Source organism: Equus quagga, chromosome 13, assembly GCF_021613505.1.
Source record: "Equus quagga isolate Etosha38 chromosome 13, UCLA_HA_Equagga_1.0, whole genome shotgun sequence".
Classification (NCBI taxonomy): domain Eukaryota; kingdom Metazoa; phylum Chordata; class Mammalia; order Perissodactyla; family Equidae; genus Equus; species Equus quagga.
In genome coordinates, this window is record NC_060279.1 from 92,690,837 (window position 1) to 92,703,154 (window position 12,318).

At 60.5% G+C, this 12,318-nt stretch overlaps 1 protein-coding gene across 1 annotated transcript in view; it reads right to left on the bottom strand.

The window, feature by feature from the left end:
• Window positions 1-12,289, bottom strand: part of PPP1R37 (protein phosphatase 1 regulatory subunit 37) — a 38,289-nt gene extending 26,000 nt beyond the window's left edge. Inside the window, exon 1 of the mRNA XM_046681648.1 lies at window positions 11,937-12,289. Coding sequence (XP_046537604.1) covers window positions 11,937-12,138 — 202 coding nt within the window. The 5' untranslated portion in view covers window positions 12,139-12,289. The remainder of the gene's footprint in view (window positions 1-11,936) is intronic.
• Between the last annotated feature and the right edge of the window lie 29 nt (window positions 12,290-12,318).

Sequence of the window (12,318 nt, forward strand, 5' to 3'; positions counted from 1 at the left end):
GTTGGGGTGGATCGCTGTGGGGTATGGGGGGTTTTGTGGGGGTAATGAAAATGTTCTAAAACTGACTGTGATCACAGACGCACAGCTCCGTGAAAAACTGAAAACTAATGAATTTTGGTACACTTTAAATGGGTGATATGTACGTGAGTTACATCTCAATGGAGTTGTTCTAAAAAAAATTCCAGGGGCCGGCCCCGTGGCCAAGTGGTTAAGTTTGCGGGCTCCGCTGCAGGCGGCCCAGTGTTCATCAGTTCAAAACCTGGGCGCGGACATGGCACTGCTCATCAAACCATGCTGAGGCAGCGTCCCACATACCACAACTAGAAGGATCCAGAACAAAGAATATACAACTATGTACCGGGGGGCTTTGGGGAGAAAAAGGAAAAAAATAAAATCTTAAAAAAAAAATAAATAAATTCCAGATGGTGAGATTAACAAGTGATTTTCATTCTCTTTAGACGTTCCAACTTTTTTTTTTTTCAAAACGAACATACCTTACTTAAATTTTAAAGTCAGAAAAACACCAAGATGGGGCTCCTTTCCCTAGTCACAAGCATCACCAGCTTCCAGGGCGACCGCCCCCCCTTCTCCCCAGCTCCGTCCCAGGAGGAGACAGTGAGACTCCACGGCGGGCTGGAGCGGGGGTCTCCCTTTCCCAGAGCCCAGGCCTTTCCTACTACAACAACGTCACACAGCAAGTGGGGGCGGGGAACCCAGGCCCGGGGCAGACCTCTTCCCCCACCCTCACTGAGGACAGTCACTCAGAGATCCGGAGGAGGCTGAGGAGAGAGGCAGGAGTGCTGTCCTGAGGGCCAGGCCACGGCTCCCCTGCCTCTGCCTGGCCTGTCTGTGAACAAGGAGATTTCTCCTGACAATCCCGACTCTGGAGATGGGGACGTGGGTGGTCGGTGAGCACGGGCATCTGGACCCAACAGCTGGCGGTGGTGCAGCAGGTCAGCTGGCCCCGCCTTCTCATGCCTGCTCCACCCGTGGGCCTCACTGGCCTAGGATGTCTTTCTCCAGGACCAGACAGGGTCAAGCTGACAGCAGACATGGGAGCTCCAAGCAGGGTTCCATGAAGAGCACGGTTTCCAGGCTCTACCTGTACCTACCCACCCCCTAACCCCATCCTCACGGAACGACACTCACTGAGCACCTGCTCTGTGCCTGCAGCTGTGCAGGGACCCAGCACTGACCGAGGCAGTCCCGGCCCTGCCCTCCTGGGGCTCAGGGCCCAGTGGGGGAGACAGACCCATCCCCGCACAGGGATGACCCAGAGTGGGCAGGGCTGGGATGGGGGAGCTCAGCACTGCAGATCCTGGAGGCTGAGCCCAGGCCCAGCAAGGAAGAAGGCCCCCAGGGGAACACAGCACTTCCTGGTCACTCTCATCCAAGCAGGGAGACTGGGTCAGGAAGTGAGGATCCCAAGCCCAGGAAACAAGAGGGTTACAGGGCAAGGAGAGAGACAAAGGGGAGGGGAGAGGACAGAGGCCTGAGCTGGGTGGCTGGCAGTCAGAGCCACTGACATCCCCCACCTCCTCCTGTGACACACTCTGTTGTTGAGAGGACAGAGCATCAGGTCACCTGGCACAAAGGTAGGAAGGCAGATCAGTTCCCAGAACCTGGGCTCTCTCGGCCCCACCCATGACGGGGAGGAGGTGCTGGGACCCAGTCAGTTCCCTAAATGGTGGGTGACCTACGCAGAGAGATGGGGAAACACATACAGTGGGAAAGGACCTCGGACACCATCTTGCTGCACAGAGAAGGCAGTGCCTTGGCCTATAACCCACAGCAAGTCAACAGCAAAGATGGGTCTGCATCTGAGTCCTGCACTCCACACCAGGCTGGCTAGCTCGGGGGTCTGCCGGATCGGGCAGGGGGCACCAGAGGCAGGTCTGGTGCCCTCCTCCTCTCCTCACACTCCCTTTTCTGGCCCCGGGCTATGTGAGGGCAGGCCCTGTCTAGCAGCCAAGGCCCAGCACCACACAGCGCTTCCTCCTCCACCTACCATCTAAGCTCCTGCTTAGAGCCAGGCATGGGGACACGGGCTGTGGGCACCAGGGGAAACAGTGGCACCAAACCCAACCCACGCCCACTCTCATGACACTCACAGTCCAGGGGGCAAGAAGGAACACCGGCAGGCCTGCAGACAGACAGGTCACTGATCACCTGACGGGGACCCACTCAGACGGCCAAGAAGGAAGGGTTTGCTGGTACTGGAAGGACGAGCTGGAGCCATGAGAGCAAGACCAGCACTCCAGGACAGGCTGTGGGGAGCTCCTTGCACCTTCTGGGAAGTGAGAGGAAGCCACTGCACTTGAAGCTAGAGGGAGGCTGGGGAGGGGGATCATGGTGGCGAGGGTGGCAGGTGCTCTGGATCGGGTGCGACAGGCGGCTGAGGAGTGGGTCACCAGGCAGGACCTGAAGCAGGGGGTAACAGGGTCTGCTCTTTCCGGAACGAGGAGGGAGCACAGGAGAGGAGGGAGAGCAGTCAGGACTCCTCCATCTGGCACAGGGGAGCACAGTCGAAGGGAAATAAATGTGGGTTGGCAGGGAAGGAATGAATGAATGGATGGATGGATGTGTGAACAAAGGATCCAGTGAACATTTATTTTTTGTAAAAGATTGGCACCTGAGCTAACATCTGTTGCCAATCTTTCTTTTTTCCTCCTCCTCTTCTTCTTCTTCTCCCCAAAGCCCCCCAGTACATAGTTGTATATCCTAATTGTGGGTCCTTCTGGCTCTGTTATGTGGGACGCCACCTCAGCGTGGCCTCATGAGTGGTGCCATGTCCACGCCCAGGATCCGAACCAGCGAAACCCTGGGCCGTCGAAGCAGAACAGGTGAACTCAACCACTCGGCGCTGGGCCTGGCCCCCCAAATGACATCTTCTTTCCCTCGCGCTCTCTCCACAGCCCCCAGCGGCCGGGTTGGGGGGCTCCGAGGCACCCGGCACAGGGCGCTCGTTGGCAGACCCACTATGCCCCGAGTCTCTCAGGTCCCTGGGTGTGTGGCGTGGTTTGCCTCCCCCGGGGCGCCGGACAGACGAGATGCAGTCCCTCAAGGAGCTTCTGGGTCCAGTGGGGGGAGACGGACCCAAACAAATAACAATGGTGTGCGGAGGTGTCATGGGAAGCAGGAGGGCACAGCAGTGTCTGTCTGGGAAGAGGGTGGGCCTCACCGAGGCGGTGGTGGCAGAGCAGCGGGGAAAGAGAGGGGGTGGTCGGGACAGGCCGGGCACTGCCAGGGCAGGCTGGGCAGAGGGAGCTGGTGCCTGCGGGTCAGGAGGGAGGGACGGACGGACATCCGCCCGCCCGCTCGCTCGGAAGGGCCTGCCCCCAGCTCAGGGGTGTGGGCTCTATCCTGTGCTTGGAAAAAGCCTCAGAGGACAAGGACCATGCCTTCTGCTTTGGACGGGCTCCTCTCCTGACCAGCCGGGTGGCCTTGGTCCCCCGCGGGCCTCGGCTCCCCCTCGGTCAGCTGCGGAGATTAAACGAGTACGTGCCGGTGAAGAGCTCAGAGCTGGCGAGGGCTCCACAGAAGAAGGCTGTGATTACTGCTGCCACTGCCACTGGAAGCATGACCCCTGGGCAAGGCCACTTCCATGGGACCTGCTCTTGTCTTCTGGGAGCCCCTCCCTCCCACCCACAGCCCGCCTGCTCTGAGGCACCGGGCCAGTTTGGCGTGAAGGTGCTCTGCTCTGCAGAAAGGGGAGGGCTGCAGGAACCCGAGCGGCCCTCCCACAACCCGCTGACGGCAGCTGGCACGAGACTCGGCCTGTGGAGAGACAGAGGGGTGGGTGTGAAGGTGGCACACGAGTCCGACCCCAGCGGGTTCCAAGAGGGGCCCACCCACCTGACCAGGGAGGACAACCCAGCTGGGATCCAAGAAGGCCCTGGAGCATCAGACGGAAGGGCTCCCAGCCCAGGCTTCTGCTGGAAAGGGAGAGGGCGAGAGGCAAGTCACATGAGCCGGGCACTGTCAGCAGACCCTTCCAAACCGCCACCCCCACTTGGAGCAACAGCTCCACACCCACTGCAGAGTGAGGAAAGGGTGAGAAAACTTTAGAGCGCCTACTGTCTACCTCCATCCACCACCAATCCATCCAATGGGAGGGCCTGCGAGCACCAGGCACTGCAAGAGGTTCTGGGGACACAGAGGGGAGCTGGACCACAATGGGCCCTGCCTTCGTGGGAATGCCTTCCAAACGCAGGGAAACATGACAAAGCATGAGGGATGTCTGTAATTCCTGTTGTCACCCAGCCTCTGAACCCCTTCCTGGAACTGGGGACCCCTCCACCTCTCCCACACTAACTGAAACACCAGACCCCAGCCTCTCATTGCAGCTCCAGCCCAGGGGCCCTACCTGGGCTCAGCCACCAAGGGGCCACCCCAAATCCACCCCAGCTGCCAAAGGTGCCACGGGCCACCCTCATCCGAGCAGCATCCGGGGCCAGGACCCAGGACATTCTCCCCAGAGCCGCCTGAGGCTGGAGTTGGGGTATGCTCCCTGCTCTGAAGGCCTGAGGCCTGGCTCCTCCAGGAGTCTGACAGCTCTGAAATGCACTGCTCGATTGCCAAAATGGCTTCACACAGAGGAAAATGTACCACAAGGAGGTGCCTGAATGTACCCGAATTCACACAGCTAAATTCCCACCTGGGCACATGGCTCGCCTAGCCCATATCACCCAGAGAGGAGGGACTGTCATCTTGCTTTTAGAGAAGCGGGAGCCGGGGCAGGCTCCTGGCAGAGACACGCCTCATTCAACCTTACCAAGGCCTTACTGAGTGCCTGCAACAGCTAGTTACTGTTCCAGTCACTTTCCAAGGAAGGAAGACTCTCATCCCCGATGCCCACATGAACGGGGATCCTGAGGCGGAGAAGTCGTGTGACTCACCCAGGGGCAGAGCTGGACTGCGCAGTGGGCTGCAAAGCCCGGGCCTATGCCGCTTCTCTTGTCACTACCATTTCACAGATATGCAGTGAGGCCCGCTGGGGGCTCCGGGGGACTCCTACTGGAAACCCTCGGGCCAGGTGGGTTCTGGAATTCAGAACGTCCTGGATTTTTGAAGAGTGACAAGAGAAGACCCCAGCAGGGTCAGAGACCGTTTTTAGAACTTTCTGGAGCTGGGAAGTGTGGGGCCTAAAGGGACTGTGGAGGTGAAGCCACTGCTGAGGTCACAAGGGGGAGGGAGGAGTGCATAGCTCGCATGCCGCCCATCACCCCACCTGGGCAGGCTGAACCAACTGCAGGCAGAGGGAGGGGGGAGGAGCACCGAGACCCGAGGAGAGATCGGATGAGGAACACTGCACCTTACAGGTGCTACAGAAACAATGGTAATGGCAAACTCCTCCTGGGGAGGCTCAGACAAGTCTGATGCATACATCAATGAAGTCACATGTCAGGGTCAGCCAAAGCACGGCCACATGAAGTGGGGAGTCCTACAGGCTCCTGGCCCATGGCCACCTCCCTGGTCTCCTGGCCTCCGGCTCATCCCCTCCACCTCCCCCAAGGTTCTGTTAAAAGAACCAGGCCCCTTCTCAAAGTCCTCTGCTGGCTCCCCGCCACGGGCCCCAGCCAGGCAGGCTCTCCCGCCTCCTCCCGCCTCACCTCTCACCCTCCTGCCCCCGCCTCCAGACTCCCCACTCCAGGAAGATGGGCCTTCTTCCGTTCCTCGGGTGCACCTTGCTCGCTCGCTCTGCCCCCAACCCTGGCACATACTTCCACCGCTCCTCACGTGGCTACCTCCTGCGATTCCTTTAGGCCTCAGAGGGCCCTTCCTCCAGGAAGCCGCTTTTGCCCTGTCGGCCGGCCAGCACACCGCCCGGCGCTCTTCCTAGTCAGAGTCCTGGGCCCCGGTCTGATAAGAATTGTTACTGTGTGTCTCCCTCACTTGACTGTGACCTCAGGGAGGCAGGGACTGGGCCCGTCGCCCCGGCCCCTCACACCCAGCACGGCCTGGCGACGCTGCATGAATGCTGGTCACGGGGTCACTGAGTCACGCATTCAGCCAGGAGGTACCGAGCACCCACCACGTACCACACGGTGTAGCACAAGCAGAACTTGAGCCAAGGGTTGGAACAAGGTCTGCCCTCGCTGTTGAGGACAGAGGAGTGGCAGAGACCTCCCAGGCTCCGGAGCTGTCCAAGAACCACAGTGAACCCTGTCCTGAGTGCCCGCTGGGTCAGGCCCTTTACTTGGTCTGTGTCTCACCTCTGCCACAAGCCTGCAAGGCTGGAAGTGTCATCTCCATTTGAGAAAGGGTATGGCTCACAAACGAAGAAACCACACGGCATGCAGAACTGAAGGCAGCAGCCTGCCGAAGCTCATGCAGCCGGTGCGTGGAGGCTAAGAGGGCAGGCTGGGTTTGAATCCCAGCTCAGTCACTTATGGCTGGTGACCTCAGGTAAGTTACGTCACCTCTCTGTGCCTCTACTTCCTCATCTACAAACTAGAAAGAATGGCACCCACCTCCTGGGGTGGCTGATATGCACTCAGGCCAGTGCGGGCACGTGGAAGGCAGTGAGAGGTCACTATTATGGTCATCCAGAGAGCAGGGGTTACAACCCAGGCCCCTCTAGCTCTCAGCAGCAGGCTGCCTTCCCAGCTCAAATCTCTGCGCTCACCTCAAGGCAGACATTTCTACTTGCTCCCAAACAAGTCTATAAGGCTGACCCCAGCCACCCGTCAACTGAAGTCTGGAAGGCGGTCCTGGGACTGGGTGCCGAATGGCTGAGCCGAATCAGGGCCCTGAGCAGAGGACAGCAAACCTGGCCGTCGGAGCCGCCTGGGGAGCTTTCTAGAAACACAGGGTCCTGGCGCCCATTCCCAGAGGCTGCCTCAGTTCTGGCCAGTCCAGACCGGAGCATCTGGATCGGTGCTTCTTGATACTTTTGGAGCCAGATGCCTTGAGAGGACGAGAGCCACACACTCACTGCAGAAACGCGCATGCGCACCGACTCAGCGCCGCTGATGGAGTGCCCACTGCGTGCTAGACCGTGGGCTCCTTCTGGGGGCCCGTGACGGGCGCCAGAGCGCCTGCACACCTCTGAGGAGGTGCCCTGTCCTGGCACGGAGGGGACGGACCACTCCGAAGAGCTGCCTCCCCAACGCCGTCGCGGGCACCAGGTCTGAGAAGCCCCTGCCGATGCCCGTGCAGCGCCCGAGCCCCGGCATGCGCCAGCCAGACCGAGCGCACAGGCAGCTCGCTTGCCAATGTGCCCTTGGAGAGGGGACCGATGCGAACAGAGATCAGGAGCTGGAGGCAGAAAGCACGAGGGCAGCCTGCCTCGGCTGGAGTGTGCGGAGCAGGTGTTCACACCGCAGTCCCAGCAACCCAGCTGCGTCCCGACCCCGCCGAGGGCTGGGCTGAGGGACCCATGCTACGGAGGGGCCTCGGCCCTCAGGGAGGAGCTGCAACTTGTCCAAGGTCATCGGCCAGTATCCAGAGAGGCCAGGACGAGCAAGTGGAGTCTGGAATCTTGGTATCCTTGCCGCCTCGCAGGCGGGGGGCCAAGACATGTGGATTCAGTTTCAGCTCAGGGAGGCTGGGCACCTTGCCCACGGTCACCCAGCTTGTAACAGATAAGATCAGGCCTGGAGCCCAAGGTCTTTCCCACACCCAGTGAGGGACGCTGGGGCACTCATCTCGGAGGGACAGCAAGCTTCTAGGGGAAAGACGAGTACAAACGCACAACAGACGGAAGACCCCCCGAGGGTGGGCGCTGAAGGTGGGGCAGAGGACTGGCGACGACAGGGAAAACACGGGAGACATCTGCTGAGCACCCGCTCTGGACTCCGTTATCTCTCTGAATCCTCACCAGCCTACGAGGAGCTACTGCCGGCAGCTGCACTTTACAGACAGGAAAGTCGTGGACAGAGAGAACAATTGCCCAAAGTCACACAGCAGAGTCCAGTGCCAACGCCGGCAGTGGGAGGTGAAGCGGGGCCCGGATGGAAAGCCGCCCCCCACAGCCCCACGCCCTCCTCCACAGCAACACCGCTGCTCTCCACCTACAGGTGCATTTCTACCTGTCAAACCAGTTTCAAGGACTGAATTTGCTGCCCAGTTTCACTGCGAACAAACAGTAAGGCCTATTTCCACCCTTTCTGATTTAAGAACACCGTGGCCACTGCCCCCACCGTCCCTCTCACCACCGCCCCCCAAAGCTCAGGAGGCCAGAGGTGGCTGCACATTGGGGCCCCTCCCACCCCGCAGCCATCTCCACTTTCCACAGGAGTTTCCTGGTGAGCAAAGCCCCCTCCCCCACCTCAGGACTGACTCCAGGGCTGGAGGTCAGGCAGTGGGGAGTGAGTTACTGGCAGGACTGGAAGCGGGAGACGAGCCTCACAGATTGTGGCCGGTGTCATGTGCTCTCTGACGCCTGCCTTGCAAACCCCATGTCTCCTCCCCACACTGTGCTCAGTGGGACTGAAGACCAGCCAGGCCTCGGGTCATCCTGGCAGTTTGGTCTGGAAGGGTTCCTGCTACGACCCCCACCTCGGTCCTCAGAAGAGCTGGGGCCACGGGATGGGGAGGGGTGCGTCCAGCTGGCCCCTCCTCACTGGCGCCCGCTTCCATCCGCGTGGTGAGCGCAGCACGCACGTGCCCAGCCTGGCAGTACTGAGGAAGCCTCTTCCACTCACAATTTCCAGCCCGCCTCCTCCCCAAGCTTCCCTTCCTTTCACACGCAACCGGCTTGCTGCAGGGACACTGCCCCAGCGGGTTCATTCCAGCCGCTCAGACAGTGGTCAGCAGGGCCAGGATCACTGGCCCTATTTCACAGATGAGGGAACAAACAAGCTCAGCAAGAACAAGTGCCTGTCGGAGGCCACGGCACGCTCCTGCCGGGCTGGCCTGGGAGCACACTCGGCTACACGGGTCCCCGCCTGGCCTGGCCTCGCCCCTTCCAGATCGGCTGCACACAGACCCACCAGCGCTCATTCAACCACTGTGACTGCGTGTCCTTCGCGGGGCTGAGGAAAAGCGGAAACGAGGACGGACAGTGTCTGCTCCCCCATTCCAGTGGGGGGAGACCACCAACACGAAGCACCATGTAAGGGAGCATCAGCCGGCCGCCGGTGCAGTTAGGGAAATGAGCAGGCCCTGGCGCTGTGTGAGACACCAAGGCCCTCTGAGCGCTGGCCGGGTTGAGCCTGCGAAGGCCTGGACCCTCCCTCACAACCTCCCTCCTCCAGACGGTCTCACCTGCAGGAGTCCCCCGACACGTGACCTCAGGCAGACGCCCCCGAGGCTCCCACCCAGCTGGGCCACCACTTCGCCCCAGTCCCAGCCCTCCTCCACCCCAGCCAGGCTGTGGGCCTGGCCGAGCTCTCCTCCCAGGGCAAGGCTCTGCCGAATGGGCACCCTGAGCTGGGGCCCGAGAGCCCTCCAGTGCTGCTGTCTCCAGCCCGGGGACGCCGCGGCACCACCTGGCCCAGGCAACTTCTCCATCTCTACGATGGAAGATCGGCTTCTCAGTGACCCCTCTCCCAATTCAGACCTGTCAACTCCTCCCTCGCCCTTGGCCTTGGGCTCATGTCACCAGGAAGCGCCAGAAGGACTCCGTCACCCTGCCCACTGGATTTACAGCTCCAGTGACAGCCCCTGTGCCTTCCCACGCCTTACAGACCTCCAACAAGACCTCCGAGACCAACCAGCTCCCCCCTGCAGCCCCCAGCCAAGGCCCTCTGGCCTCTCAACCAGGAAGCCCCTGGCCCAACTTTCTGCACCAAGTTTCCTCCTCTGCGGCCTGGCAGGCCTCCGCCGGCCTGAGGCCCAGGCGGGTCACCACCACTGCCCTCCCCAGGCATAGAGGCTAGCCCCTGCTCCTCAGCACGGACAGGCCCTCCAACTTCCTGTCCTGCAAAGCTCATCGTCCAGACTCACCAACTTCACCAATCACCCTTCCCTTGCCTGGGGCCCAAGATCACCCAGCTCCTTCACTGTGAGGCCAACGCCTCAAGCCCTCCCCCAGCCAAGACAGATCACCTCCTCCAGCCGGTAAACCGACCCATTTCTCCACGCCATCGCCTCTCTGCCAGTCCTTGCCATCCCTCTCTAAACTCCCAGGAATGAGGGACTACCCCCCACCCCGCCCCCCACTGTGAGCGCTCACCACCTCCACCCCTTACCCAGGACAGGCCAATCAGCAACTGTCCTCTCAACTCCTCCCAACCAGACTCCAACGGACTCTCCTTCTTGACATTCTCCCCTCCCCTCGGACCCCCTCACTGCCTCTCCGAGACTGCCCATGAAAAACAACCCCAACAAACAAAAACACGCATCTGCCAGGATCATGGCAGCTGCTATTTCTGCGGCAGGAACTTACAAGGACTATCTTATTTAATCCTTCCCATAGCAGAAATTAGCACCTCCATTTGCAGAGAAAGAAACAGGAGGCTCAGAGAGGAAAAACGGCTTACTCCAAGCCAAACAGCCGGTCACACACAGCTGTTCCTCTTCTGGGAACCTGCAGACCAGAACCTCTCCCCCACCCCACCCCATGCCAAACTCTCCAACTGCCCCGGCCACAACCCTCCAGCCCACAAACTCACCATCTTCCCTGCCCCTTGACCTGGGCCCACAAACTAACCACTCTCTCTGCCTCTCTCCTGGAAGTTTGCGACAGCAGGAACATCCAGGCCCCAATCTTGTGAACCAACTCCTCCAGACTGGCCCCCAAAATGACCAGCGTCAACTAACAGCAGCCCTAAAGCGACCAACAATAACTGATCTTCACGAAGGCTCATCCTGGCCACTTCTGAGACACAACCTTTTTCAGTCCTCTCTTAACCCGTGGCATGGGGATTACCACCCACTCTACAGATGGGAAAACAGAGGCTCTGAGGAGTTAGGTGAGCAGCCTGAGGTCGTGAAGTGGGCAAATGGGAGTCAGGATGTGAACTGGAGCCTCTGCTCTTCACACCTTGCTCTGCCTCTCCAGGTCTCTCCCGCTTCCTGCTCTGAACTTCCTGGACTGGATACCATGCTATACCCAGGACCCATTGTGACCCATTCCCTTCCTCAGCCGCAGTCCCCAGAGCCCTGCAACCCTAAAGAGACCACCTATCCCTGGGGCCTAAAGCCCAAGGACGTGGCTGGCTCCCAACATCAGGAATCTTAAATTAACCACTATCTCCTTAACCATAACCAGCCACACTGGTATCTAGGGTGGGCTCCCTGCGTGAGGGACAGAGAGAGAGAGAGAGAGACCAAGATCCTTCTACAGCCAGGCCCCAAAGCCCCTTTTTCAGGAAGCAAGAAGAGGCATGAGTGACTTTTCTTCTTCTCAATGCCAAGACCTAACTCCTCCTCTGACCATCCTCCGGATCCTCAAATTGACCACCAACTCTGCTCCTTTTGTGCGGGTTTATTCTGACTCCCTTTCCCCAACCCCAGGCTTCACCATCTCCTCTGCAGCCGCGCTCCACGTTCATTCCTCTTCCTCCTTTCGGCCAAGAACGTGAGCAACACGACCACCCCTTGCTCCACGGCTTGGAGACGAGCAACTTAACCTCCTTCCACCCCCACGGGCCCATCAAACTCTTCCGACTGCCCTTTCAGCGCCAGTGTTGAACCCCTCTCCCCTGATTGCCCTGTCCCTCTCTGGGGGAACTACGAACTCAAAGACTATCGCCCTCCCAATCCCCCAGGCCACCAAACTTCTTTAATTGCTCATCGTTTTAATTCTTAAAATAATCACCTTTAGCGTCTCTTGGGGCGGGGGCGGGGGGCAGTGGGCATAAACCGGCTACTTCTCACCTTCCCAACGCCAACAGCCGCCCCCTCTCCAACACCCTCCAGCTCTAAACTGATCCCTGTCTCCTTAAATCATCATTAGGTGCAACTTACTGAGCGCCACCTCCGTGCCGGGCGCTGCACGGACGCCCGGGTACCCCCCGAGCCCGCCCCCGCGCCCCGGCCGTAGCTACCGTGTCTCCAGGGGTCTTTGGGCTCCACCGCTCCGGAGACGATATCCTCGTCGGACGGGAACGTGACGCGCTTGGCCGCAGCCTTGAGGCGCCCGTCGGCGGGGGGCGACGCGGGGCTGGGAGACCGGGCCTCGGCGGGGGCCTCCTCGGCGGCGGCGTCCGCGCCCGGCCCGGGCGGCGCCTCCTGCGGCGGGGTCTCCATCGCCGCCGCCGCCGCCTCCTCACGGGGGCCCCGGGGACATGCCCCGGGCCCCGCACTCGTCTCTCCGGGCCCGCCCGCCGTCCCGGGGCATGGGCTCCGCCGCCGCTTCAGGCGCCGCCTCCGTCCGCTCGCCTGGTCGTCGTAGTCGTCGCCGCCGGGAGCCCGAGCGCACCTCCCCCG